Below are 23,751 nucleotides of genomic sequence, written 5' to 3' on the forward strand. Positions count from 1 at the left end.
TACGAAAATTTGATATCTTTACTAAAAAATGAATATATGATGACAATTATTGTAAAGAAGTCAATGTAATCGGCCCTTTGCTTAAGGATTTTCAGGAAACACGATTCCATTGACGAGTTAAAAGTGAGGGGGATAAATCTTGTAACGGAAATTCAAAGGGAAAACATTTACTGGGAAGTAGAAGGGTAACGTGTGACACAAGTACAAAGGAAAAAAAACATTTAATGGGAAGTAGAAGGGTAACGTATGACTGAAGTACAGATGGAAAGCATTTAATGGGAAGTAGAATAGTAACGTAAGACAGAATACAAAGGGAAAACATTTGATGGGAAGTAGAAGGCTAACGTATGACGGCAGTACAACGAGAAACGTATGACCGCACTACAAAGGGAAAAAAGCATTTAATGCAAAGTAGAAGGGAAACGCGTGACGGAAATATACCAGAAATGCAAAGGATAAATACATGACAGAAATAGAAAGCAGCTAAATATATGACAGAAATGGAAAGGGGGTAAATATGTGACAGAAATAGAAAGAAGGTAAATATATGACAGAAATGGAAAGGTGGTAAATATATGACAGAAATGGAAAGAGGGTAAATATGTGACATGAATAGAAAGGGGTATATAAGTGACAGGAATAGAAAGATGGTAAATATGTGATAGGAATAGAAAGGGAATAAATATGTGACGGGAATAGAAAGGTGATAAATATGTGACAGAAATAGAAAGGAGGTAAATATGTGACAGGAATAGAAAGAGGGTATATATGTGACAGGAAATAGAAAGGAGGTAACTATGTGACAGGAATAGAAAAGTGGTAAATATGTGACTGGAATAGAAAGGGGTAAATATGTGTAAGGAATAGAAAGGTGGTAAATATGTGACAGAAATAGAAAGGTTGTAAATATATGACAGGAACAGAAAGGGTAACATGTATCGTAAAAAGAAAGGGGTAAAATTATAATGAAAGTTACATCTAAATGAAAAAGATGCCATAAGAAGAAAAAAAATATGATATTATGGGAAGAAAGGGAAAAATGAATTAACTCGTGTTCGAGTCATTCTGTGGACTGATTTTGTATGCACATTCTGAATTTCTATTCTTTCAGAAAATGCGTGGTTTGTTATTCTCCTTCATACTGACATGTCTTGGGAGTACGGTAGCTTTAACAATAGATCTGGATGAATTCAGATCAACATTTGTCCAGGATCCGGAAGTAATAAACACAGAAGAGCTGGTGGTTACAGTAACTCCTGGTACTACCGAGGATGAATTGAAATCAATCCTGGCAGAAACAAATGACTTCGTGGTGGCAGAAAAGGTATTACATTTAAATTTTGTGATCAGCTTAATGTTGTACTTTGAAGTGAATTCTGCATTTTCTACACGTAAATATTGTAAAGACAAAGTGAATTTCATAGTTTGAAAAATATGTTATCCAAACTTTCACTTTTCGAAAGTCTTCAAAAAGTAGCGAAACCGGCTATATACAGTACATTTGTATTATGTGCATGTTAGCTAACATGTATACCTATGTTCGATGCATATTCAACATGGAAACTTAGCAGGGAAATAATATATAATATTAGAAATATAGAAAACTTAGAAAGAACGTGGGATAGCGTGCTGGAAACTTTGGAAATTCGCTAGCTTCAGCTGATCTTGAATTCAGTGAAATTTTATAAATCTTGAAATAGTATGTATGATAAGTGTTAGTTGAATACAGATGCGTATTGCGTGTAGTCGCGTATCAAACTATGCCCGTTAAAGTAAAACAAGAGATATCTACATATACAGGTCCGTCATTGGTGCCAGACGCCATCTGCAACCACGTTATTACATGTAATTTATAGGTTTTTCTAATACTGATTATTTGTACTTGTAGTTAAGTCTCCAAGGGGAGACATACTATCGGCTTGTTATTAACGAAGTAATTGAAAACTTAAATGAAGAATTAGGACTCAGAGATGATGATTCCAGGATTGGAACACTACGAAGTAATGACAAGGTATATAATGTATGGGACTAACCTTTCCATTTTCACCAGCGGTGAAAGCATGCCTAAGAGTTATCCGTTTTTCACGCTAAGGGCTACCTTCTTTGTGAAATTTGTAAGTCAGAAAGTATTAAACCAAAGGTTACACTGTGATTACATGCATGTTGAAGATGTGCACCTCCTACAGTAATATGGAAAGTTTGAGTAAATTTGACACACATTTCAAGCATGTTGAATTTAGTAATTTTTGTCGCTTTTTATTGTAAACAGATACAAATCAAGCTTATAAAAGGGTACATAGCCTTGACGGGGTACACTGAAAATTTTACCTTATTGCATCGATTACTGTTTAAAACCATTAAATAATAAGTTCCGGAACAATGATGTGATTTGCTTTTAGTCATGTCAGGGTCCTCCTAAACGGCCGGTGCGTGTTTAAAAACGTCCCGTGAAATACAAATATTAAAAATAGAAAAGTTATTATTAACAATCGCCCTTCATATGGTTGATACATTACAAAAAATATATACATGTACAAAATACAATGTATACATGTATACATGTTAATTATGTTACTTACGGTCGGCTTAAAACGTGGTTAACAAGTGAAGGGTTTTGTAAACAATTCTTCAACATATATATGTATATCATAAATTCATGATTTGCCCAAAGCAACAAAGCAATGGAGGTCGTATAGGGTTGGGACTCCTTTTGATTGAAAAAAAATCATTTTCATGCAGAAAGCTAAGGGCTAATCATGATGCTTGAATCTGCCTCTGAAACCCCAATATAGTACACTTTACTCCATGACAATGTAATGTATTAAACATTTTCACCCAAGAAGTGACTGCACAAATCAGTTTATTAATAGGATAATAAATTGGAAAGAGTACATGAACAAAATAGTTAGTATTTTCACGAGTGCCGAAGAATTTGTATCGCGCGCGAGTTATATCCTCAAGCTTTCATGGCATGAATAATCATATTTTGGTTATTCACGATAACCCATTATCCTATTTATTATACAGATTTTCTTCATTATTTATCGATATTTTCAAGATAAATTTTAGATTATGTGATTTGCGGATTGATATTAAAATTGTGACGTTTTGGCGGAAGAAAGTCCGAGAATGAAATTACCGAATTTATTTCACAGTGTGAATTTATTATACTGGGAACATTCGATAAAACACTGCTTTCTATATAATAATAATAGGATAATTAATTGGAAAGAGTGAGTAACCAAAATATGATCACGAGTGAGGAGGAATCCCTTGAATTATCGAGAGTGCGGACTTTGTTCCGCACACAAGTTAAATCTTAATGCGTTCTTGGCACGAGCGATAACATTTTGGTTATTCACGATAACTAATTGATTATCCTTTTATTATATAGATTTCCTGCATTATTATTTATTGTTATTTTCAACATAAATTTTGTGAACGGCAGATTGATATTCGTAGTGTGACGTTTTGGCGGGAGAAAGCGCGAAAGTGAAATTATCGAATTTATTTCACAGTATGAATTATCGAAAAAAATTACTCTGGGAACATTCGATAAAACACTGCTTTCTATATAATAAATACTTTTATACATTTATTGCATAGTATAAATAAATCTCAAATTTCGAGTGTCTGAAATCGATGGCCTGTCCCATTGCGAGTACTCGACACCAATTCACGTATTACATTTCCTCTTCTGAATAATGGTGTGTTCTAAATGTACCTACTTTTTGGTAAAAAGTACAAATGAATTCTAGCTTCTGTAATTTCCAGTTTTACTATTATAAAAGTATGGCTATTCATTATGACGCTGTTAAACTGATATTTACCTATGTATTTCGGTAATCACCACCAACTGCTATATCAAAAGGGATTCTTTTTTTGCAATGGGGAACCTGCTTCATCATAATGAGGTTTGTATCTAAAGATGTTTCTTTTTTCATATTGCAAATATGTGCTGAAAGAAACTTAAGACTGTTGAAATTTATTGGTATGCAGAGATTAAAGGTTACATGTAACTATATACATGTACATAACAGATATCTCCACTGGTGTAAATATTCCTAGTGCTTCCTATATTTAAAAAGACCATTATTTCATCCATGTGTTACTGGATTTTCTCAGGAATTTTTCAAAAGAGCGTTAGAATGTTAGAAAAATAAGACTTTTGGCCGAGTTTATCCGCCCCTAAAATGTTCATTTTCAGTGCAATTCAATGAAACTATAACTCAATTCACCAAAATGAAATGGAAATTGTCTTTTTTTATTCTGACGGTGCAAATAGTCAAATTTTACTTTTAGAATTGTGATCTTTATCATACGATATTTCATCCACAGCGACTGCATGATTCTTACAAAGACTGACACTTACATTATATGCACATTGTACATGTATAGTCACATTGAAGACACGGCTAATATAAAACTGTGAAGCAGGTCCAGACATGTATTGGTCTTTTTGGAACTGAAATGTATGAGACTATTTAAATACTGGGTCTGGTTGTGATTTCGGTCCTATTAGCTATTTTGTAAGACTAAATAATCGTCCATGATATTATTTAATATATTTTATTCAGATTCATTCCTGATAATGAATTACATGTAATTACCCCAAATTTTAAGAAATAATTAACTTCAAACATTTTTTGTGAATGTTGTTGTTATTTATTACATGTATTATATTTTTAAATAGTATGAGGTACATGTATATCATTTATAGATTTCGACAGTAGAAGTGATACGAACGACGTCATATAATGAACATCAGTTGGAGACTTCAGATCCAGAAGTGGAGAACATATTTTACTTGGTAAATGAATGTTTGACGATAAACTTAGTTGGCCTCACAATACATGTATCATACTCATTCTGTTCTGAAGTACATGTAGCAAGCATGGATGAGCTATAACATCGATCTTGATTCTAAGAAATTTCATTGGTAGGGAATAAGTATGTCTAATTGCACACCAGGTAACTATATCAATACGATACATGGCATTTTATTTTCTCGGATGATGGGGATCTGGAGTGAAACAAATCATTTTCTTTTTTGTATGATAATTTCAGCCCATTGAAATTCGAATGATTCGTACCTAAGTTGTCATCCTTAATGGTGAACCATTTTCAAAAGTGCACAAAGCGCACTTTTTACCACTCCAACCCCCTCAAGAAGTGTTCATCAACCGTTATCCTGGCATCAAGATCTGACAAATATTTTTATTGAGAATTAAACAGAGGTTGTTCAGACAACGAGCTAAATGTACATTCATTGTATATTATGAATGATAATAATTGTACACTAAGACACTAACATGTACTGTATCTGTTTTTATAATGTCTCTTATTATATTTTGCATACTGAGGACTTTCATATGCATTATTATTCTTTATTCTTTATTTTAAAGAGGATGGTGTGTCGAGCAATCCTCGCATGCTACCTAAAAAATCTGCGGTTACTAAATAATTCGAATTGTCGGGTAATTTTCACAAAATTAGTTACACAGAACCCTAATTTTGATTTGCTGGTATCAATAATACACACTGATTACATTTTATTGGGATTATAGGAGCTCCTGAATTGTACTAATTATTTCAGATTTAGATTGATCGAAATATAGAAAAATCGGGTTTTCTTTGCGCATTATTCATACATAACTGTGTACATAACAAGTAGTTACTATTATAACTGTTATAATTCGCTTTGAATGTGAATTCAAATAAACATGTACAAAATGAAATGTGATTTGAGTTCTGGTACATTTTAAGGTCAAGGAAGCACTGAGGGTACGAAACAACCACAAAATTCAATACGCCTGGGAGGCTGGTTTTACAGGACAAAATAAGATCGTAGCAGTCGTGGATACAGAGGCGCAAATCAGACATACTGATCTAGGGAATGTTGTAAGTATACAGAATGCACCATTGAGCAAAATAATACCTGATACTGTAAGATAACTGTTTATTAAGTTGATAAATTGTTTAAATTTTACTAGATCTATCCGATGGATAACTTTTGTCCGGTAAATAAATTATTTGAACCACCGAGCCCACATGTACAAATACAACTTTTAGTATGTTTTAAAGTTGCATGTAACTGTTCCTGTGTTCTACGGTTGGTGTACGTGTTCTTGGGTCAGTATACGCGTTGGTCAACATACATAGTGTGCGATGTCAACAATAGTCCACTACAATGTATATAACAATCTTCTGCACAGGGAATAATTATTATCCCCTCTTCCACCACAAAGTTGTGTATCATGTTTGTATAACAGAGAACTCCAAAGGGAAATATTCAAACTTATGCTTTATATACATGTATACATGTGCAATGTACAAGGAATTTTTATGAAGTTCAACATGAAGGAGTAATCGAGAGAACAAAGACCAGACATGGAAAACAGACGATCACAACAAAGAACATAAATTAAACTAAAATAATATATACAAAGTAACAAAAGTAACTGAGCAACTCGGACTCAACTAAAAACTGGGAGCATGGACCACGTACAACGGTAGGGTAAGCGTCCTCTGCTTTTCCAGAAACATCACCGAGTTGCTACAAAGTCAAGTTTGAGGTAGACGAAAGAGGAAAGGAAAACTATGACATGTTGTGCAAATCAGTTTTCACGGTGCAGATGGATATACCATAACGATTCACGAGTTCATGATGACAACCATAAAACTTCAGTAGGGATGACATCAATAACATAAACCTGTTTCAGAAGCCTAATTATAAAAAGTCTAGCGCGATACAAAAAGTCTGTGTAGTTACGGCAAGCTCTGGCATAACGTATGAGTTGTGATATAAAAACTTCAATTGCAGGTGATAAAGGGATGTTGCCACTGATGAAAGGAAAGTTGACAATTCTGAATGAAAAGTCATCACATTTGTCGTAACGTTTGGTCAATAGCTTTCCTTTCCCATCGATCTCTAAGTGTAGGTCAAGATATGATGCTGACTTCACAGTGTCTGTAATATCCTTTATCTGAAGTTCTCTTGGGGTAGATAATCCTCAAAACCAAATCATATTTTTAAAAAATTATAAGGATCATTCGTTGTAATTACTATCGGAAGCCCGCTGAAGTAATTGAAACCTATATTTTAAAAACAAACCACTTAGAAATATCTATACCTTCTTTATGCCCCAAGTTTTAATGTACGTGGATATACTTTTTTATTATTTCATGTTTTTTTTTGTTTTTTTGTTTTTTTGTTTTGATTGTGTAATGTACATGTATATGTTTTTGTATTGTCATTTTCACTGCATGGGTTGTGTTTTTACTTTTTGCGATAACAGTTTGAATCCTGGCTTGCATGAACTTAGAAAGCGACAAAATAGTGGTTATTTCCGTGTTACCTTTTCGTTGCTATTACATGTGTAACTGCATGTGTACATTGTATTTTTACAGGATGCAAGTCTATGTTATGATTATGTTAACGGGGACAATGATCCGACTCCTGCCACGGATTCTATTAAGTATGTTTTTTTTTCAGTTCGAAAGTAATAAATTAGTTATTACGGAAAATCAAGGAAATCAGAAATTCATCTTGTTATTCTTTTTATTTTTAGTTTTTCAATTTTGCTCATGAACTAATTATCGGTGCGATGCTAGAATAATATTTTGAATTCTTTACTGAGTGACCAACTCTTCGAATGAAGCTTGAAATGAATCAACAAACAAAACCAAAGCAATTTATATTTTATTCCTAAACCAAGTAAACAGGTTCACTCATAAATGGGGAATTTCTTAGTATATTTCTATATTTAGCCTCGTGAGATTATTCCCTGGGTGAGATAAACTCGCCACGTTTTTGACATGACAATAAAACGTTTATAACGTTTTACTTATTTTGGCTCATAGCGCGTCCTGAATTGATGTACCCATAACAAAGTAAAAATGCATCAAAAATCGCCAGAAAATGCAAGGTTGGGAAGACTAAGACACCCTCACGAAAGATTTCAAGATTCTCTGACCCGGTAGAGCCTCGCTTGAAATTTTATCTTGGGGTGTCTGAGATTTCTGTTTTGCACCCTCGGTGGTATTAAATTCTTAATATCTTTATATTTCGGGTGTTAACATGTAATAGTTTTATCTCTTAAATCATTTTTTAACAGACATGGAACGACTGTATTAGGAATAATAGGCGCAACAAAGGGAAATAATGAATGTCAAGTTGGCGTGGCATACAGTGCTACACTAGCTGGTAAGGTTAACAGTATAGAATGGTGTACACCCTTACTACATGCATTAAAATCATCAATGAATTAAATTGAAATGTAATATTTATTTGGAAATTGTGGAGGAGTATCTGAAGCTGTTAAACTTAAGTCTCTGCATTGCACTACATGGTGGTCTCAAGGTAGTGTGATCGCCTCGAGTGCGGGATGTCGTAGATTCGATCTACGGCCGAGTTCAATCAAAAACTCTAAAATTGGTATACGTAGTAACTGCTTCTCCGACAAGCCAGGGATGGAGTTAGTACTGGTTGGCTAGGAGTCGGAATAATGTGTCTGAATGGGGTCACATTCCTATAGATGAGATCAGTTCTAACCTCACAGGCGAATTGTTAGAAGACACGGGACAGTTCTTAAAGTGTCATATAACAGAACTAGAACCAGCTCATCTGACAATTCTACTACTAGAACCAGCTCATCTGACAATTCTACTACTAAAACCAGCTCCTCTGACAATTCTACTACTAGAACCAGCTCTTCTGACAATTCTACTACTAGAACCAGCTCCTCTGACAATTCTACTATTATTATCAGCTCTTCTGACAATTCTACTACTAGAACAAGCTCCCCTGACAATTCTACTACTAAAGCCAGCTCATCTGACAATTCTACTACTAGAAGCAGCTCCTCTGACAATTCTACTATTAGAACAAACTCCTCTGACAATTCTACTACTAAAGCCAGCTCATCTGACAATTCTACTACTAGAACAAGCTCCCCTGACAATTCTACTACTAAAGCCAGCTCCTCTGACAATTATACTACTAGAGTCAGCTCCTCTGACAATTTGGCTACTAGAACCAGCTCCTCTGACAATGATGCTAACAGAGCCAGCTCTTCTGGTAAGTCTACTACTAGAGTCAGCTTCTCTGAGAAGAGCGGACTCTAGAACTGTCCGAGAACTGTTCTTAATCTCTCATAGAACTGTTTTGACAGTCCAAGGACAGTTTTGTGAGGTGAGAGGTTAGAACTGTTCTGATCTGTATCTCCGGGCTGTAGCTTCTGTCAGCTAGCATAACAAAGATTTGGCTCAGCATATCAGACTAGAACAATGTAGGGTCTGTTTGATTGGTCAATTGTTCTCGTCCTGAAATGCATGAACTATTTGTCAAAGTACTTTTCAACCATAATCATTCAATCAATTAATTGAATCTAGACTGCCTATTCAATAGCATTTGATGTTGATACTCCAAACCAAGTCCACTGGAACTGTAATGATGATAATTTGTAATTTCAACTCTATATTATGTAAATTATATTTTAGCAATCGCATTGATCGGATCTGACGTCCCTGATTTCAAAATTAATCAGGCTTGGGGCCACGTCTCCTCTGCTGATATTTACTGCTCGAGCTTTGGACCTGGAGTGAAATCTGGTTTTATCAGCACTGACCAGTATGCAATCGACAATTCTATACAGGTTTGTGTTTACAATCATCAGTTGCTTATGACCAAGAAAAACATGTATGTTTCAGCTATCATGCTCTAAAAAGCTAGGGTCGGTAGGTACAACATTTGCAAAACTTTTTTGAAACAATCCCACATTTTTGACGGGTCTTTGTTGTAGACACACTCAGACTTTTATAATGCTTTTAAAAATGCACAAAAGACTACATGTACAGGATAGTCATCAGAAAGTAGTGTCGGTAAAATTAGCGGGGAAAAAAATCGCAAGGGGGGACCGGGTGAGAAGCAGAATCAGGAACTGAAAAGGTATTATAGGAAAGAGTAATGAAGGGAACCAAGGTTATAGCGGTAATCAAAAGAATGTAATCCAGGGAAAAAGACAAGATATGGAAAACAGACACACACAACAAAGAACATAAAGTAACTTAAATAATACATACAAAGTAACAAAAGTAAATGAGCAACTCGGACTCCACTAAAAACTGGGAGCATGGACCAGGTGCACCGGTAGGGTAAACGTCCTCTGCTTTTCTAGAAACACCCGCCGAGTTGCTCATAAAAAGTCAAGTCCGGGGTAGACAAACGAGGAAAGGAAAACTATGACCCGTTGAATAAATAAGTTTTCATGGTGCAGATGGATACACCATAACGATCCACGAGTTCGTGATGACGACCATAAAACTTCTGTAGTGATGACTTCAATCTTGTAGCAACATAACCATGTTCCAGAAGCCTATTTGTTAGAGTTTTAGCGCGATACAAAAAGTCTGCGTAGTTTCGGCAAGCTCTGGCATGACGTACGAGTTGTGATATGAACACTCCATACGCAGGTGCTGAAGGGATGTTGTCACAGATGAAAGAAAAGTTGGGAGCATGGACCAGGTGCACCGGTAGGGTAAGCGTCCTCTGCTTTTCTAGAAACACCCGCCGAGTTGCTCATAAAAAGTCAAGTCGGGGGTAGACAAACGAGGAAAGGTGAACTATGACCCGTTGAATAAATCAGTTCTCATCAGTTTTTATAGGACATACAAATGTAGGACAAGAAAATAAAACCCAAGACAAAACAACACACCAAAGAAATCATTGTTAAATATAACGAAAAGACACCTCACAAGAGATAATTCCCCAGTACATGGACACCCTACTCCGATCACAGCAAAGTACAGGACCGTGAAAACTATAAGAAACAAGCACAAAGAACCCGCAAAACCGAAGAAACAAAAGAAATACCCAAAGAAAGTTAAGAAAACAATTTAAACCATTTATTAGACATTGAGGCGTCATTTCGGTCTCGTGATCCTTTTTCATGTTACTGTTGTGAGTGAAATCACGCTCAAGAAAGAACGTAGTCATATACTGCATTTGGCAATACATGTACATGTTTACACTAATAAAAAATTCAACTTTATACTTCACAAATACTGGAACCGGAGAAGACATGCAGTACAGAAGAAAATCCTATGGGCAGATCCTCAAACAGTTGTTATTCATTTGATTCGTGTCAGACTCGTGGGTTTAATATACATAATGGTTTGTACAATAATATGATACAAGCAGATTCATAAGGTGTAACCCCCCCCCCCCAAATAAAAAAAAAAAATATATATATATATATATATATATATATATATATATATATATATATATATATATATATATATATATATATATATATATATATATATCAGATTGGATGAGTTTAACTGTGACTGTAGTAGTCCAATTTTTTATTTGTTTAAACTAGAATGGACGAAGAGGGAAAGGAACGATATTTGTATTCAGTGCCGGCAATGATGACATTCAGGGTAACTCTAATGCCTGGAGCCCCCGTGCTAGCATTTATACAATAAGTGTCGGGGGTTTGGATGGAAAATCGATTGCCCCTTACTCGGTGTATGGAACTAACATTATGGTCTCGGGATTTGGAGGTTACCATTTCGATCATTTAATTGTAAGTATAAAAACTTACATGTTCTTTTCTCTGATACATTTATATGATTATTATGATATTCTACAATATTAAACCGATAACTGTAAAAAAGCAAAAGCCACACTGAGTAAAATACAAACAAAAACTACAAAGGCTTATGAAAAACCAAAACAAAACTTTAAAAATCAACGATCAATTGAAAAACTAAACTAATGTCGGGCTTTGATAGCATCGATGTTCACCGTTATATTGTGTGATGCTGATTTCCTTGTAATTGATGGAGGATTGTACAATGTATATACATGTATGTACATGTGTTACTGGTCAGTATTCTATTGTTTATCCAAACCTTACAGACATGTTGCTATTTTTAAGACTATTTTTAAACTACTACTCTGTCTTAACTGTCTAAGAAGCCGAGTGAAAGGTGTGGCACATAAAAAAAAAACACACAGACTAATTTTATTGCATAATCCAAGCATTTACATCTTACATGTATAACCTCTAGAAATAGCCATTAAAGTGTATGTAAAGTTTGCCTTTTTAAAATGGCGGAAATTGCTCCAACACGTTTTTTTTTCTATTTACACAGTTGAACGGTATGCTTTAGGATAATTGCACATCTTTTCTAAATGTAATAAATATTTTTATAGCGAAAAAGACTAACTTGATAAAAACGATGTGCCACCCATTGCCTGATTCTTAATACACAGAATAGTTCTTAAACTTTTAGTGAATGTTCTGTTGATTTTCAAATTTTTTTAATTCCTCAGACTTCTACCCAACCAAATGATGGATGTTCTGGTGAGAGTTTCGCTGGTACGTCGTATTCAGCTTCCATAGTTTCCGGTATAATTGCTCTGGCACTGCAAGCGAAGTAAGTAAATATATATATAATACTTTAATCTATAGAACATTTTTATAACTATATATTGCTGTTTTGAAGGCCCACCATTGGGCACATCAATAGACGAACAGAAGCTAATTCCCTCTACAGACCTGATATATCAAACCGCTTCCCTATAGACTCTATTATACAGGAAGTAAAAAAACAATTCAGCACACGAGCACCGAGTCTCTTCATTTCAAATCGGCGAAATTGTTTCCGTTGTATTGCACATGTACTTATTCTCATAAAGGCTTGTATGTTTGCACCGATTGTAACTATATCCCCATACCTTCTAATGAGTTAAATAAAAAGTGAAATATATAACCTGAATGTATCCAAAATCTGCTAAATAATACATGTATATGAATATAAATATTTTCATTGTGTCTTATCCTGTTTTTCGTTTTATCATCATTCAAGTTCATTTTACCCTCCGTTTTATCTTATTCGCCCGGATGTACATGTAGCTGCTGAAACACCATTTATCATCCAATGAAATCATCGACAGATCAGTGGTGATCTATTCCTTTCGGTAAGTAATCAGTAAGTCTATTAAATGATTATTCTCATTACAGCAACGAGTTAACGTGGAGAGATGTCCAACATCTTCTGGTTAGATCAGCGGCAAGATACAGATTTAAAGATACATCATTAAAAACCAGATGGACCCGAAACGGAAGAGGTTTATTTTGTAAGTATTTTTGAATAGCTAGCTTAAATAGGAAAAACTTGTCATACACGAAAACAACAAGAGGCCCCCAGTAGCCAGACTCGCTCTTCTGTTTGATTTTTTGTTCTTCAGGAGCAATAATCCCAACAACATATCTATGTACAACACCCTTAGGAATATTAATTCTAAGTTCTAATTAGTCAGGTAGTTTCAGAAGATTTTTTAAAGAATTTTTTTTTAAGAACAGGGATCAAAAAGGGCAATAACTCCAACATGGTTTAACAGATTAAAGAAAGAAATTAAGCATAGATCTCATCATGCTCAACACTTTTACCCGGACAGAATTTGGCTAAATTTAAGATGTATGCTGACTAGATACTTTGTTCTATTTTTAGTAACAGCTATTATGTTTTTCGACAGATCGAAATCCCACAAGTATCAGGGGAGAATATTTTTGAAGGGAATAACATTCAAAATAGCAAAAAAAAAAAACAAAAACAAAAATTAAAACGTAGAAAAGGGGCAATAACTCCCATGTGGCTTTACAGAATAAAACGAAAATTTGACCACAGATAGATTATGATAATCAGAGCACTTTTGCTTATGTTTGAAGTTAGCTTAATCTAACGGTTTGAAACTTTCCTCTGACCCCTACCTTCTATTTTTAGTAACGGCGGCCATGTTTTTCGACGGATAAAAAATCCCAGATCATTTCTATACAGAGTACCCCTAGGAACATTTATACCAAGTTAGGTTCTTATTGGTCAAGTAATTTCAGAGGAGAAGAGTTTAGAAAATTGTTAAAGACGACGGGCGACGACGACGAGTGACGCCAAGTGATGGCAAAAGCTCGCATGGCCTCCGGTCAGGTGAGCTAAAAAGCGAGGATAAAGTTTTGAGTATACATAAAAACGTTTTGCTTCACTAGTATGTGATAGGACCTGTTGTTTGACCTACATGTGTATACAATGTTCTGTTTGGCACTGTAAGTGTAGTCTAGTTACGTTTGAGTTGGTGTGAGTAGCTCCATTGGGATATTTTATTGCACTCTGGTGAGATTTAAAGTACATCTGTAGGTTTGTGTTGTTTTTGAAGACATTTTACTCCACGCTGGTGACGTTTGATGTTGATTTGTGATGTTCTGTACCGGCTTTTGACATATATTACACGCTGGTGATTTGTTTTTCTAACTGCATTTTAATTCAGGCTGCTGACGTATAGTAAGAATAGGTTTGTGTTTCCCCCCCCCCCCAAGCCTTTGGTTTACATACCTGACGAAATTCTATGTTGTTAACGTTTGATGTGTCAGCTGTCTGCTGCCATTGTAAACAATGATTCTTGTTTCTACTTGAAACTCCATTATGTTGACCTTTTGACCTATTCATCTTCTACGTATGCACAATGTACAGTAACTTTTATGTGTACATGTAGCTCCTCACTCCTGATACTGTGGATGGATTTTTCTTCTTTCCTACCGCCCAAGCCCATGTGGCGTTTGCATCCTATTTGCTGGTGCAAGAGCTAATTTCGAGCGTTACTTTGTTGGGGTCTATAGCTCTCTAGATTACCCTCTGTTCTATATTTGGCGTAACAACTTACTACTTTTGGGGTTTCAGATAACCCCAGGGCAGGATTTGGAATATTAGACGCAAAGAAAATGGTTGAATTGGCTAGTAATTGGCAACAAGTTGGAACAATGTTGGAATGCGATACAGGATATAGTGTACCTAAAAGGTATATAATTAACATAGCCAGTTACATGTGTCTGAAGGTAAAAAAGTCATACAAAATGAGAATGAAAATGGCGAATAGGTCAAAAACAACCCCATCGAGATGAAAAATGTCCGCTAAGGGCCCCTAAGCATTGGTCTTCATTGAACAACGAGGAAGCCCTAATACCACATGATAGGCTGCACCTGGCCCCATACATGTAACAACCATAGCTACAGCGAAACCATTATAGACTCAAGCAACATAATAGAAAACTGAAAGTGAAAACGAAACAAGATATACAGAGTTTAGAAATTCCTGAATTGAGACTGCACACAAAATGCCGTGATGTAAAAGTACTTTGGTGTGATTACAACTCTCACCGTTTTTAAATCTGGCCACTGTAGACAAAATATACGCAATTAAATACACAAACATTAGTTCAAAAAGGTCTGAGTCCCTTGTTAAAACCGATTGTAATTTACAAAAATGCACAAAAAGGACAACTACAAGTCACTGGCATGTCAGCTTTAGACTAGTTTACTGGCATGTCAGCTTTAGACCAGTTTAAACCTACAAAGAGTTAGATCTTAATTCTGCCAATGCGCGGTTAAGAACTACGGTTCATTGTACACATGGAAGTCATGCAATAAGAACACAACCAACGTCATGCCAAAAACTGCTCTTGAAACATACTGTGTTGTTTCTATAAAAAGATCTTACATGTTTAAGCGAATCAATGATACATCTGTAATAGAGAACGAAGTCCTCATAACGGTATGTAATGTGAACTAGTCATAGATTGGAAGCACTGAGATTCTAATTTCAGTCTGACATTAAGTCAAGTCTATTGGACTTTCAATCAATACAAATTTCGGCATATTTGTGTGTTCTTCACTAAAAAGCCTTTAAATTATTTTATATTGTCTTCAAATGTTATCTAATTTCATTATTCATTTCTACGTATCTGACATACCATCAAATAAAGCTTTTCTGGCTTAAAGTACGAACATTCTCGGTCATTAGCGTTTCTGACTTTTGATTATGAACACAATCAGAATTCCTCAGCCTTTTTCGCCATACACACACAAAAAAAGCACCAGGTGGAAGAATCTGTACGACATTTGACCAATCCGTTTCTTAAATCAAAGTTTAACTGGTTCAATTATTTACCAAGATCATGACTACGGTTCTGGTTTTTTTTATCCAGGAAGAAATTCATTTTTTCTGCATTCGAGACTTTTTTAGTGTAAAGATACAAATTGTATCATAACTATATCCCTTACGAATGAATTTACCAAACGATTTTCCATAAAATAAAGGGTGGGAGATACCCATGATACCCCCGTGTTTTAATTATTCACAATTACATGACAACTTTTCTAGAAAACAATTAGTTAAATGTTTTTACGAGCTTGTGATATACATGTAAGCAGAGCACGATTTCTGGTGATATAGGTATCATGTGGTACAGTGAGCCCTGAAGGTATATTACGTACACAGCTAGGTATCACGTGGTACAGTGAGCATTGAATGTATATTACGTGCACAGCAAGGTTATCACGTGGTATCACGTGGTAAAAGTAACCTGAACTGGCGAGGAATAATGTGGTAATGAACTTACATGAAAGTTAGGTACATGTATCGTTAATACATTCATATATCCTGGATTACATTCATTGAGCATAGCGAGCCATCATGCGATGTAACAAAGTAAACTAAACACTTTTGACAGATTTATCGTGAGCAGTCTCAGATGAACAGAATAAGTTACTAAACTGTTTCTCTCGATATATTTGCATATGGCATGTATGATGGTACTTATCCTCTCTGAGATTATAGTTACAACAAGTACTTATTTTTACAATTGGATGGGTTTTGTTTATGAATATGAAATGATTCATATGCACGTTAAATTTCAGAAATTCGACTAACAGTCGTTTTCGACAAGATGTCGTTGTTATGGACAAAGGCTGTGTTTTACGTTTCCTCGAAAACATTCTGGTTTTGGTGGAGTTTGAACAGACCTTCTTCCGTGGAACAGTTGAGCTTAGAGTTATATCTCCGCAAGGGACACGGATCATGTTTTTAAATGAACGCCCTCAAGATACAAGAAGAGATCCTGGACAATCGACCTCATCATGGATATTCAAAGTTGTTTCCTTCTGGGGCGAGAGAGCAAAGGGTCGATGGAGACTGCAATATCGATCCATCAACCCCCGTGTCGAAGGTTCTAATAAATTAAATTTATCAAGATTTTGTTTAGGGTTGGATACAGAGATTATCAAATGTGGTTTCAAAAGAAACGGGTCCACGCTATTATTTATTCACTTAAATCATAATTTGTGTCTAAAAGGGAGTATAAAATTATACTGGTGAAAATTTATCAACACAATCTCCACGTAGCACTAGTCGTTTGTTTCCTCTCATACTAACCGCAGACAGGCCTTTCGAAATTCTCGGACATTCAAATCAAACGTCGTTTCACAATCCGATAACGTCTTGTAAAATCATGAACTAATTCCCGACTTTTCAAGATCTTGAAATTTCTGGGAGGGCAGGGTGTAGTGTCTATAGAGTAAAATTCGAACGTCAGACGCGGTTTTGGAGCTTGGTACTATCATAGTAGCTTTCTTTCTCGGTGGTTTGTAGTGGTATTCGTGGTGATTGTGCAAGGGAAGAAATATTTTCTTCAGTAACAGACGGAGTTCAAACTTTTTTTTTACAATCCACATGGGTATTTTTTGTTTGTTTTTGTCTAGACACTTCCCAATCGCTGATGAAATTATATATATTATTGCATGTATAAAGATATGAGTATCGTTGTTCGTAGAAGTACCATTTTTCAAAGTTTTTGTAGTAAACCACAAAATTTGGTTGATAAGGAAACTATATTTTCCAATCATTTGTAGAATGGAGTTCTTAAAATTACGAAATCAAGCACATAGAACCTGAAAGTAAAATTTTATTACTGTAATTAAAAACGTGTCATAGCTATTCATTAAAACTGATCAGGGTGTTTACTTGCAGTAATTTTGTAGAATCTATAACCGTCAAGGATACATGTACATGTACGTATGTAATTACATGTAACAATTTTCATTTTATATTTTCAGTCACTATAAAGAGGTGGGCAGTTGTGGCGTATGGAACAGCTACGTATCCGGGTAAAAGAGGTGGAGGATCGCTTGTACTCTAGAAAAACTGTCAAATTTGTTCCGGTTATAAATGATAAAGAATGTACTTAATGTATTAGGTAATGCGTTTTCTTCATAATAGACCAGTTATATGTCTTATTCAGTACTAATGGATCTCGGACAATGTACTAATTATTGGTGTTACCAATACTGCAACCAGTCTTCCATGGGCCATTGTTTCAGACCTTGAACAAACAATCGGTCCGTTAGTGAAAAACATAAATACTATTGTATTTGATGATCAGTGCTTTCATGAGGTATGGAACGACTCTTGACGGGCTGTAATATATATGTAGTACTAGAACCTAGATAATAGTCTACGTGTTTGTATTCGAATTACACATACAGATGAACAGTTTAAATTGAAAAATGGAATACTTATTAATTACTTGATAATTTTCTTTGATATAATGACATGCATATACATGTATTTACTTTGTTTCTTTGTTTTTATGAAGTTGGCCTTTTTTTCTGACAAGCCAGCACTAAAAGGTCGGGAAATTAGAGTATTTCAAAGCGTTATCACACAATGATAAGGAATCACAAGGAGTAACAAGAAAAACTTAGTCTAATTTTTGTTCAGTCTTAGTGTGATTAAAGAAAATCATATCATATTGATTTGTGGGCTTTTTAATACATGTATACTTGTCAGTTTACTTACGCGTCTGCCGGACTGTCTGTATTGTCGCGTCGTACATGCACATCAATTACAAAATCAACCCAGAAAAAAAGAGATTTCCCGGACATCTCAATTTTACTGCCATTTTATATACCCATCAAAAGTTGATGGCGGGATGTATTATGCTATACAACTATCCGTCCGTCCGGCCGTTTGTCGGAAACATGTCGCTCCTTAATGGAGAACAAATATCCGTTCGTCCGGCTGTCTGTCGGAAACATGTCACAATTTAATGGAGAACATGTTTCCTGAAACCTAACATGATGATCAAACAGTCTGAATACATAAAATCAAATTTAAACTTTTCGAGTTACTGGACTTTGTAACTAAATAGGGATGTTTATTTTACATCTCGCGCCGTACGTAAAAACAATTTATGTTTTATATTTACACATTTATTAGTTATATTGATCCTAAGGTTGTGATTCAATATTTCATGTTCATATTTTTTTAATATTATTTTCGTAAAAAAGCGACCTGTTTTTTTTCATATTTCGATCCGTAACTTGAGAACAACTTGTCCAAACTACTTCTTGAAACTTAAATTGGTTGTTTCTTGTGATGGCCAAACGGTCTGTATACATGTACTTTATGGTGATAATTAAATCTGAATTTGTAACTATAGTAGGGGTTGTTTTTTTTCAAGTCGCGTTGTATTTCAAAAAGAATTTATGATTATTGCTTTAAGCTTTACACACTTGTTAGTTATATTAATTGTAGTTCTGTATAAATTTTTGTGATGATTCAATATTTAATTTTGAATTAAATTAATCTTGAGATCTGCCAACTTTTTCGTGATAATTATTTATTGGATTTTAAATTTTAATTTATATATTGACATGCAAAATTTTCGTTGCTAAAAAAATATTTGCTCCCTTAATCAGAACTATTGCTTCAATTTCGTATCATGTAAAATATATTGTTACCAATACCTGTCGGTCTCTTATATAAACTATAAATAAGTAAGGATATACTTAGCATGACACCCTGTACAATCCATTGTTATTTACTGTTTTTTTTTTTCTTTTTTTTTCACAAGACGACCGGCGGACATATACATGCATCATGCGCTCATGGCGCAGCTGTTCATTAAACAGATATAACATTTACTTGCACAATAAAATCGATTCTGTACACTAAATCATATTTATGTATTAAATAGTCATAGATACAACCTAGTATAGGTGACATAAGAAAACATATTACAAGAAATCGTTTACTAACATGGAGTATACTTAGATTACATGTACATGTATGCATTGAATTAGATTGCAATGCTATAAAAAGATATACATGTAAGTAGACAGTGGATAAATTTTCACGCGAAACACGAGGTTTTACTATTGTAGTACACATCAGTGATATTAAGCCAATACTATATCAACACGGATACATGTATCGTCAACGACAACATTAAGACATAAAAAAGAGGGAGATGTCATAAAAACGATTGCATTTAAACCTTTATCTTCTTATAACATAACTATTCTATGATAAACTTCTATCAGCTGGTGTTGAGTGACCTGGCATAAAGCCAGATTGATAACTATATAGTACGTTGTTTGTAAGTAAATAGTTAAATATATGTTTAAAAACAACTCGTTCAAATACCTTGCCAACAGATGATGATGATATTGTCTTATAATTTTGAACTTCCAATTTATCTTCCTTCTTAAACAGTGGCATTACACTAGCAATTTCCCAGATACTTGGGAAGCTTGCTTGTGAGAAAATTAAACAGTACTGTAAGAGGAAATCTTATTTTATCTTTGATATTATTGAGCATATGATGACTGATACCATCAAGACCTGAAGCTTTTCCCAGTTTAAGAGTTCCAAGGACGTAATTTGGAGTTCTTCAAGGAAAGCGTCCGTTTTCCTCTGAAATACCGTCGATTTCACAAAAAGTCGTAAGTGTAAAGTTGACCGTAAGTAATGACGTCACAACCTAAAATAGCACTGTGATGTCATAATTTACGATCAATTTCACACTTACGAATTTTTGTGAAACCGACTGTCACATTCAGTACCCGTATCATCTATGTTAGACACTGAGCAAAATATTTAATCGAAAGATCTGTTTTTGTACGATCGTCCGAAATTAATTATTTTATTTCTGAAGCTGAGAATCAAAGTCGATTCCCCTAAATATTTTACAAGTTTTTTTTAATCATTGACCAGTAAGATTTAGGATTAGAACCAGAAAATTCATCTAGTACGCTATAAGATAAAATTGCCTTTTAACACTACTAACATGATTCTAATTGTTAAAAGGTGGTCATGTGTCATTCTTAATTCCACGGTAGAACCTCCATCAGTCAATACCACGAAGTAAAACGGACCAGAAAACCTGTCATTAACAGATTATTTTACGATAATAAACACTTGGGGATATAAACTTACGCCACTTTGATAAAATGCAGTTTCGATTCTGGGTAATCAAGGGAACCAAAATTCTAGTCGGAAATCAAAAGAATGTAATCCAGGGACAAAGACTAGACATGGAAAACAGACAGACGCAACAGAGATCATAAAGTAACTAAAATAATACATACAAAGTAATAAAAGTAAATGAGCAACTCGGACTTCACTAAAAACCAGGAGCATAGACCAGGTGCATCCTCTGCTTTTCTAGTAACACCCGCCGAGTTGCTCATAAAAAGTCAATTTCGGGGTAGAGGTGAGAGGAAACGAAAACTATGACTCGTTGAACAAATCGGTTTTCATGATGTAGATGGATACACCGTAACGATCCACGAGTTCATGATGACGACCATAAAATTTCTGTAGAGATGACTTCAATCTTGTAGCAACATAGTCCTGTTCCAGAAACCTAATTGTAAGTCTAGCGCGATACAAAAAGTCCTGAAGATACAGTTGTAACTAGTACTGAGCATTAACTAATTTCAACCTACACATATCTACATGTAAAATTCGATCACCTCGGAGTATAAGCTACGGATAAAACCGGCATCGTACACAGCAATCTGTAATAGTCCGTATCTATACGTAATGCCGAGATCACACATTCACGGATTATATCGCCGGTTCTACTACGGATTAAATTTCACGGATGATCCGGGCAAATCCGGCTGACGTTGTTTGATACGGGTCCAATACGATTGAAGGATGGTGGGATTGCGGACTTGGACAGACCCACCAATGACAATTCGGGAAAATGGCTATAATTGACACGGAATGACACGGTAAAATACGGTCATAACACGGTCTAATACGGATGGATACGTGCCAGAACGTACAGTATTTGTTACGGTGAAACAACCTGTTGCTACGGTATAGATAAGGGTTACTACGGAAAAGCACGGTCGTGTACGATTAAGTACGGAACACTTATATCATCCTATCTTGCCATGGCACAGATCCCACAGGAATTAACGTAATGCTTGAGGTACATGTATAATCTCTGCTGTTTGGCATCGAATGTATCCAGGTTACCGCCCCTGGATATCCGCATATCGTCCATGTTGAGACCATCTCTCCAAGCTCCAGGTATGACTTAGTGTTAATTGTGCTGTCCAGAGTTTGTCATAGAAAACGACATCAGTTTAACCACTTTATTAAAGTCAATATCGAACAATATTCCAAATTAGTCCATGAGGTTTGGGTGGTTAGATCTGAAAGTTATAAATAAGTACTAAATCAAAATCAATAAATGGCTTAGGTATACACAGCACAGCCATAAACCAAAACTATTTCAATTCAAGCTCATGTAAGTCCTGTCAATGCTCTGCAGTTTGGTTAGAAAATTAGGCATTTTGTAACGTTGCAACTGTGCAGTACTGTACTTTTTCAAGTATGTGAGCAGCATCCCATATAGAAACTTATGGTAATTTTGCGTGGGCGGTGTTGTATTTGTAAAAGTGAATAAAGCTCATTCATCGATGAGTGCAAGTGACAAAACATATATGATTCAAAGGTTGATTTATACGTATGTAAAGGGTTTAATGATGGAGATAACGTCAATAATAGTGATTAATAAACATGTGTATATGTACCAGTCTGAGAGTCAGAAATATAAATGTTAACCGGGTCGCAAACGACGATAAAAATTACACTACCTTAAATGTGCGTGTACAGTAAAAACGCTATGCAACGAGTTTATACTTTAAAGGATTCAAAAAATGTAAAGTATGTTACTTTCTCCATTATGCTTCAAGGGTTTAGAAAATATAAGTCGTAAAATCTTTTTTTGTCCAAGCAGGGGGTATCATAGGGAAAGGGGAAGGAAACAGAGAAATATGCCGTAAGAAAATGGCGATAATTTCCTCTCGGAGAAGCTTTGGGTTCTTCAAAAATACCCGATAAATATATAAAGTAACGCTGTGTTCTCGCTAACGAGATGTTCATTTCATTGGCTGTAAACTTTGAATATTGTAATTAGCCACGTGCACAACAGCTTTGTTTTTTTAGGTTAAACCTAGATTCGGCATGCTTTATATAATAATTTACAAACAATATTCAAACCGTAGACATTTATTTGAAAATTTAAACAAAGCAAGTACATATATACAGGGGGTAAAGTTTTTTTTTTCTGTAAGTGGAAAAGGGGGGATTCAATTTTTTTATAACTTCAAAGAGGGGGTGGGTCATTTTGTTGCACATGGATTTCAAGCGGAATCCAAATTTTTAGTTAAGCAGAGCATTACACCAGTCAAATTAAAACATATTTTACCACCCTTAAACATTTTATTTGATTGTCACATGCATGATCTCTAGTAGAATCAAGTTCACACATCAACATAACCATCAGGACCTAAAACATTTACAGTTATTAAATCAAATTGGTCCGACTTGTCTGCTGACAATTCAATTTCCTTACCAATATCATGAATTTCAAGAGCTGTGTCTGATTCTGCTTGATTTTGATCCAAAGTATCAAGTTTTGGAATTGAAGACTTCACTTTTTTATTGTAAGAATTCTTTAACATCTCAACTGCTTCTGCTTCAAAAAGTAATCAAAGGAACTAAGGTTATAACAGTAATAAGAAGAATGTTATCCAGGGACAAAGACC

General features: G+C 35.0%; 1 protein-coding gene across 1 annotated transcript; it reads left to right on the plus strand.

The window, feature by feature from the left end:
- The first annotated feature begins 934 nt into the window (after positions 1 to 934).
- On the plus strand, positions 935 to 18,663 carry LOC148599146 (proprotein convertase subtilisin/kexin type 6-like). The gene is made up of 13 exons (XM_088557811.1): positions 935 to 1,324; positions 1,889 to 2,011; positions 4,721 to 4,810; positions 5,767 to 5,901; positions 7,411 to 7,478; positions 8,118 to 8,206; positions 9,502 to 9,656; positions 11,388 to 11,594; positions 12,347 to 12,450; positions 13,038 to 13,153; positions 14,749 to 14,866; positions 16,765 to 17,072; positions 17,959 to 18,663. Exons 1-13 carry the CDS (start codon positions 1,115 to 1,117, stop codon positions 18,039 to 18,041), a joined length of 1,806 nt encoding a protein of 601 aa, XP_088413937.1. The 5' UTR covers positions 935 to 1,114; the 3' UTR covers positions 18,042 to 18,663.
- The last annotated feature ends 5,088 nt before the right edge of the window (positions 18,664 to 23,751 follow it).

Source organism: Perna viridis, chromosome 13 (assembly GCF_037379345.1).
Source record: "Perna viridis isolate PV_CMFRI_1.1 ecotype Kerala chromosome 13, ASM3737934v1, whole genome shotgun sequence".
NCBI classification, from domain to species: Eukaryota; Metazoa; Mollusca; class Bivalvia; order Mytilida; family Mytilidae; genus Perna; species Perna viridis.

Coding starts and splice junctions, on each gene's coding strand:
- LOC148599146 (XM_088557811.1), top strand. CDS start 1,115: ATGCGTGGTTTGTTATTCTCCTTCATACTGACATGTCTTGGGAGTACG. Junction 2,012..4,720: donor CACTACGAAGTAATGACAAG/GTATATAATGTA, acceptor TATCATTTATAG/ATTTCGACAGTAGAAGTGAT. Junction 5,902..7,410: donor ATACTGATCTAGGGAATGTT/GTAAGTATACAG, acceptor GTATTTTTACAG/GATGCAAGTCTATGTTATGA.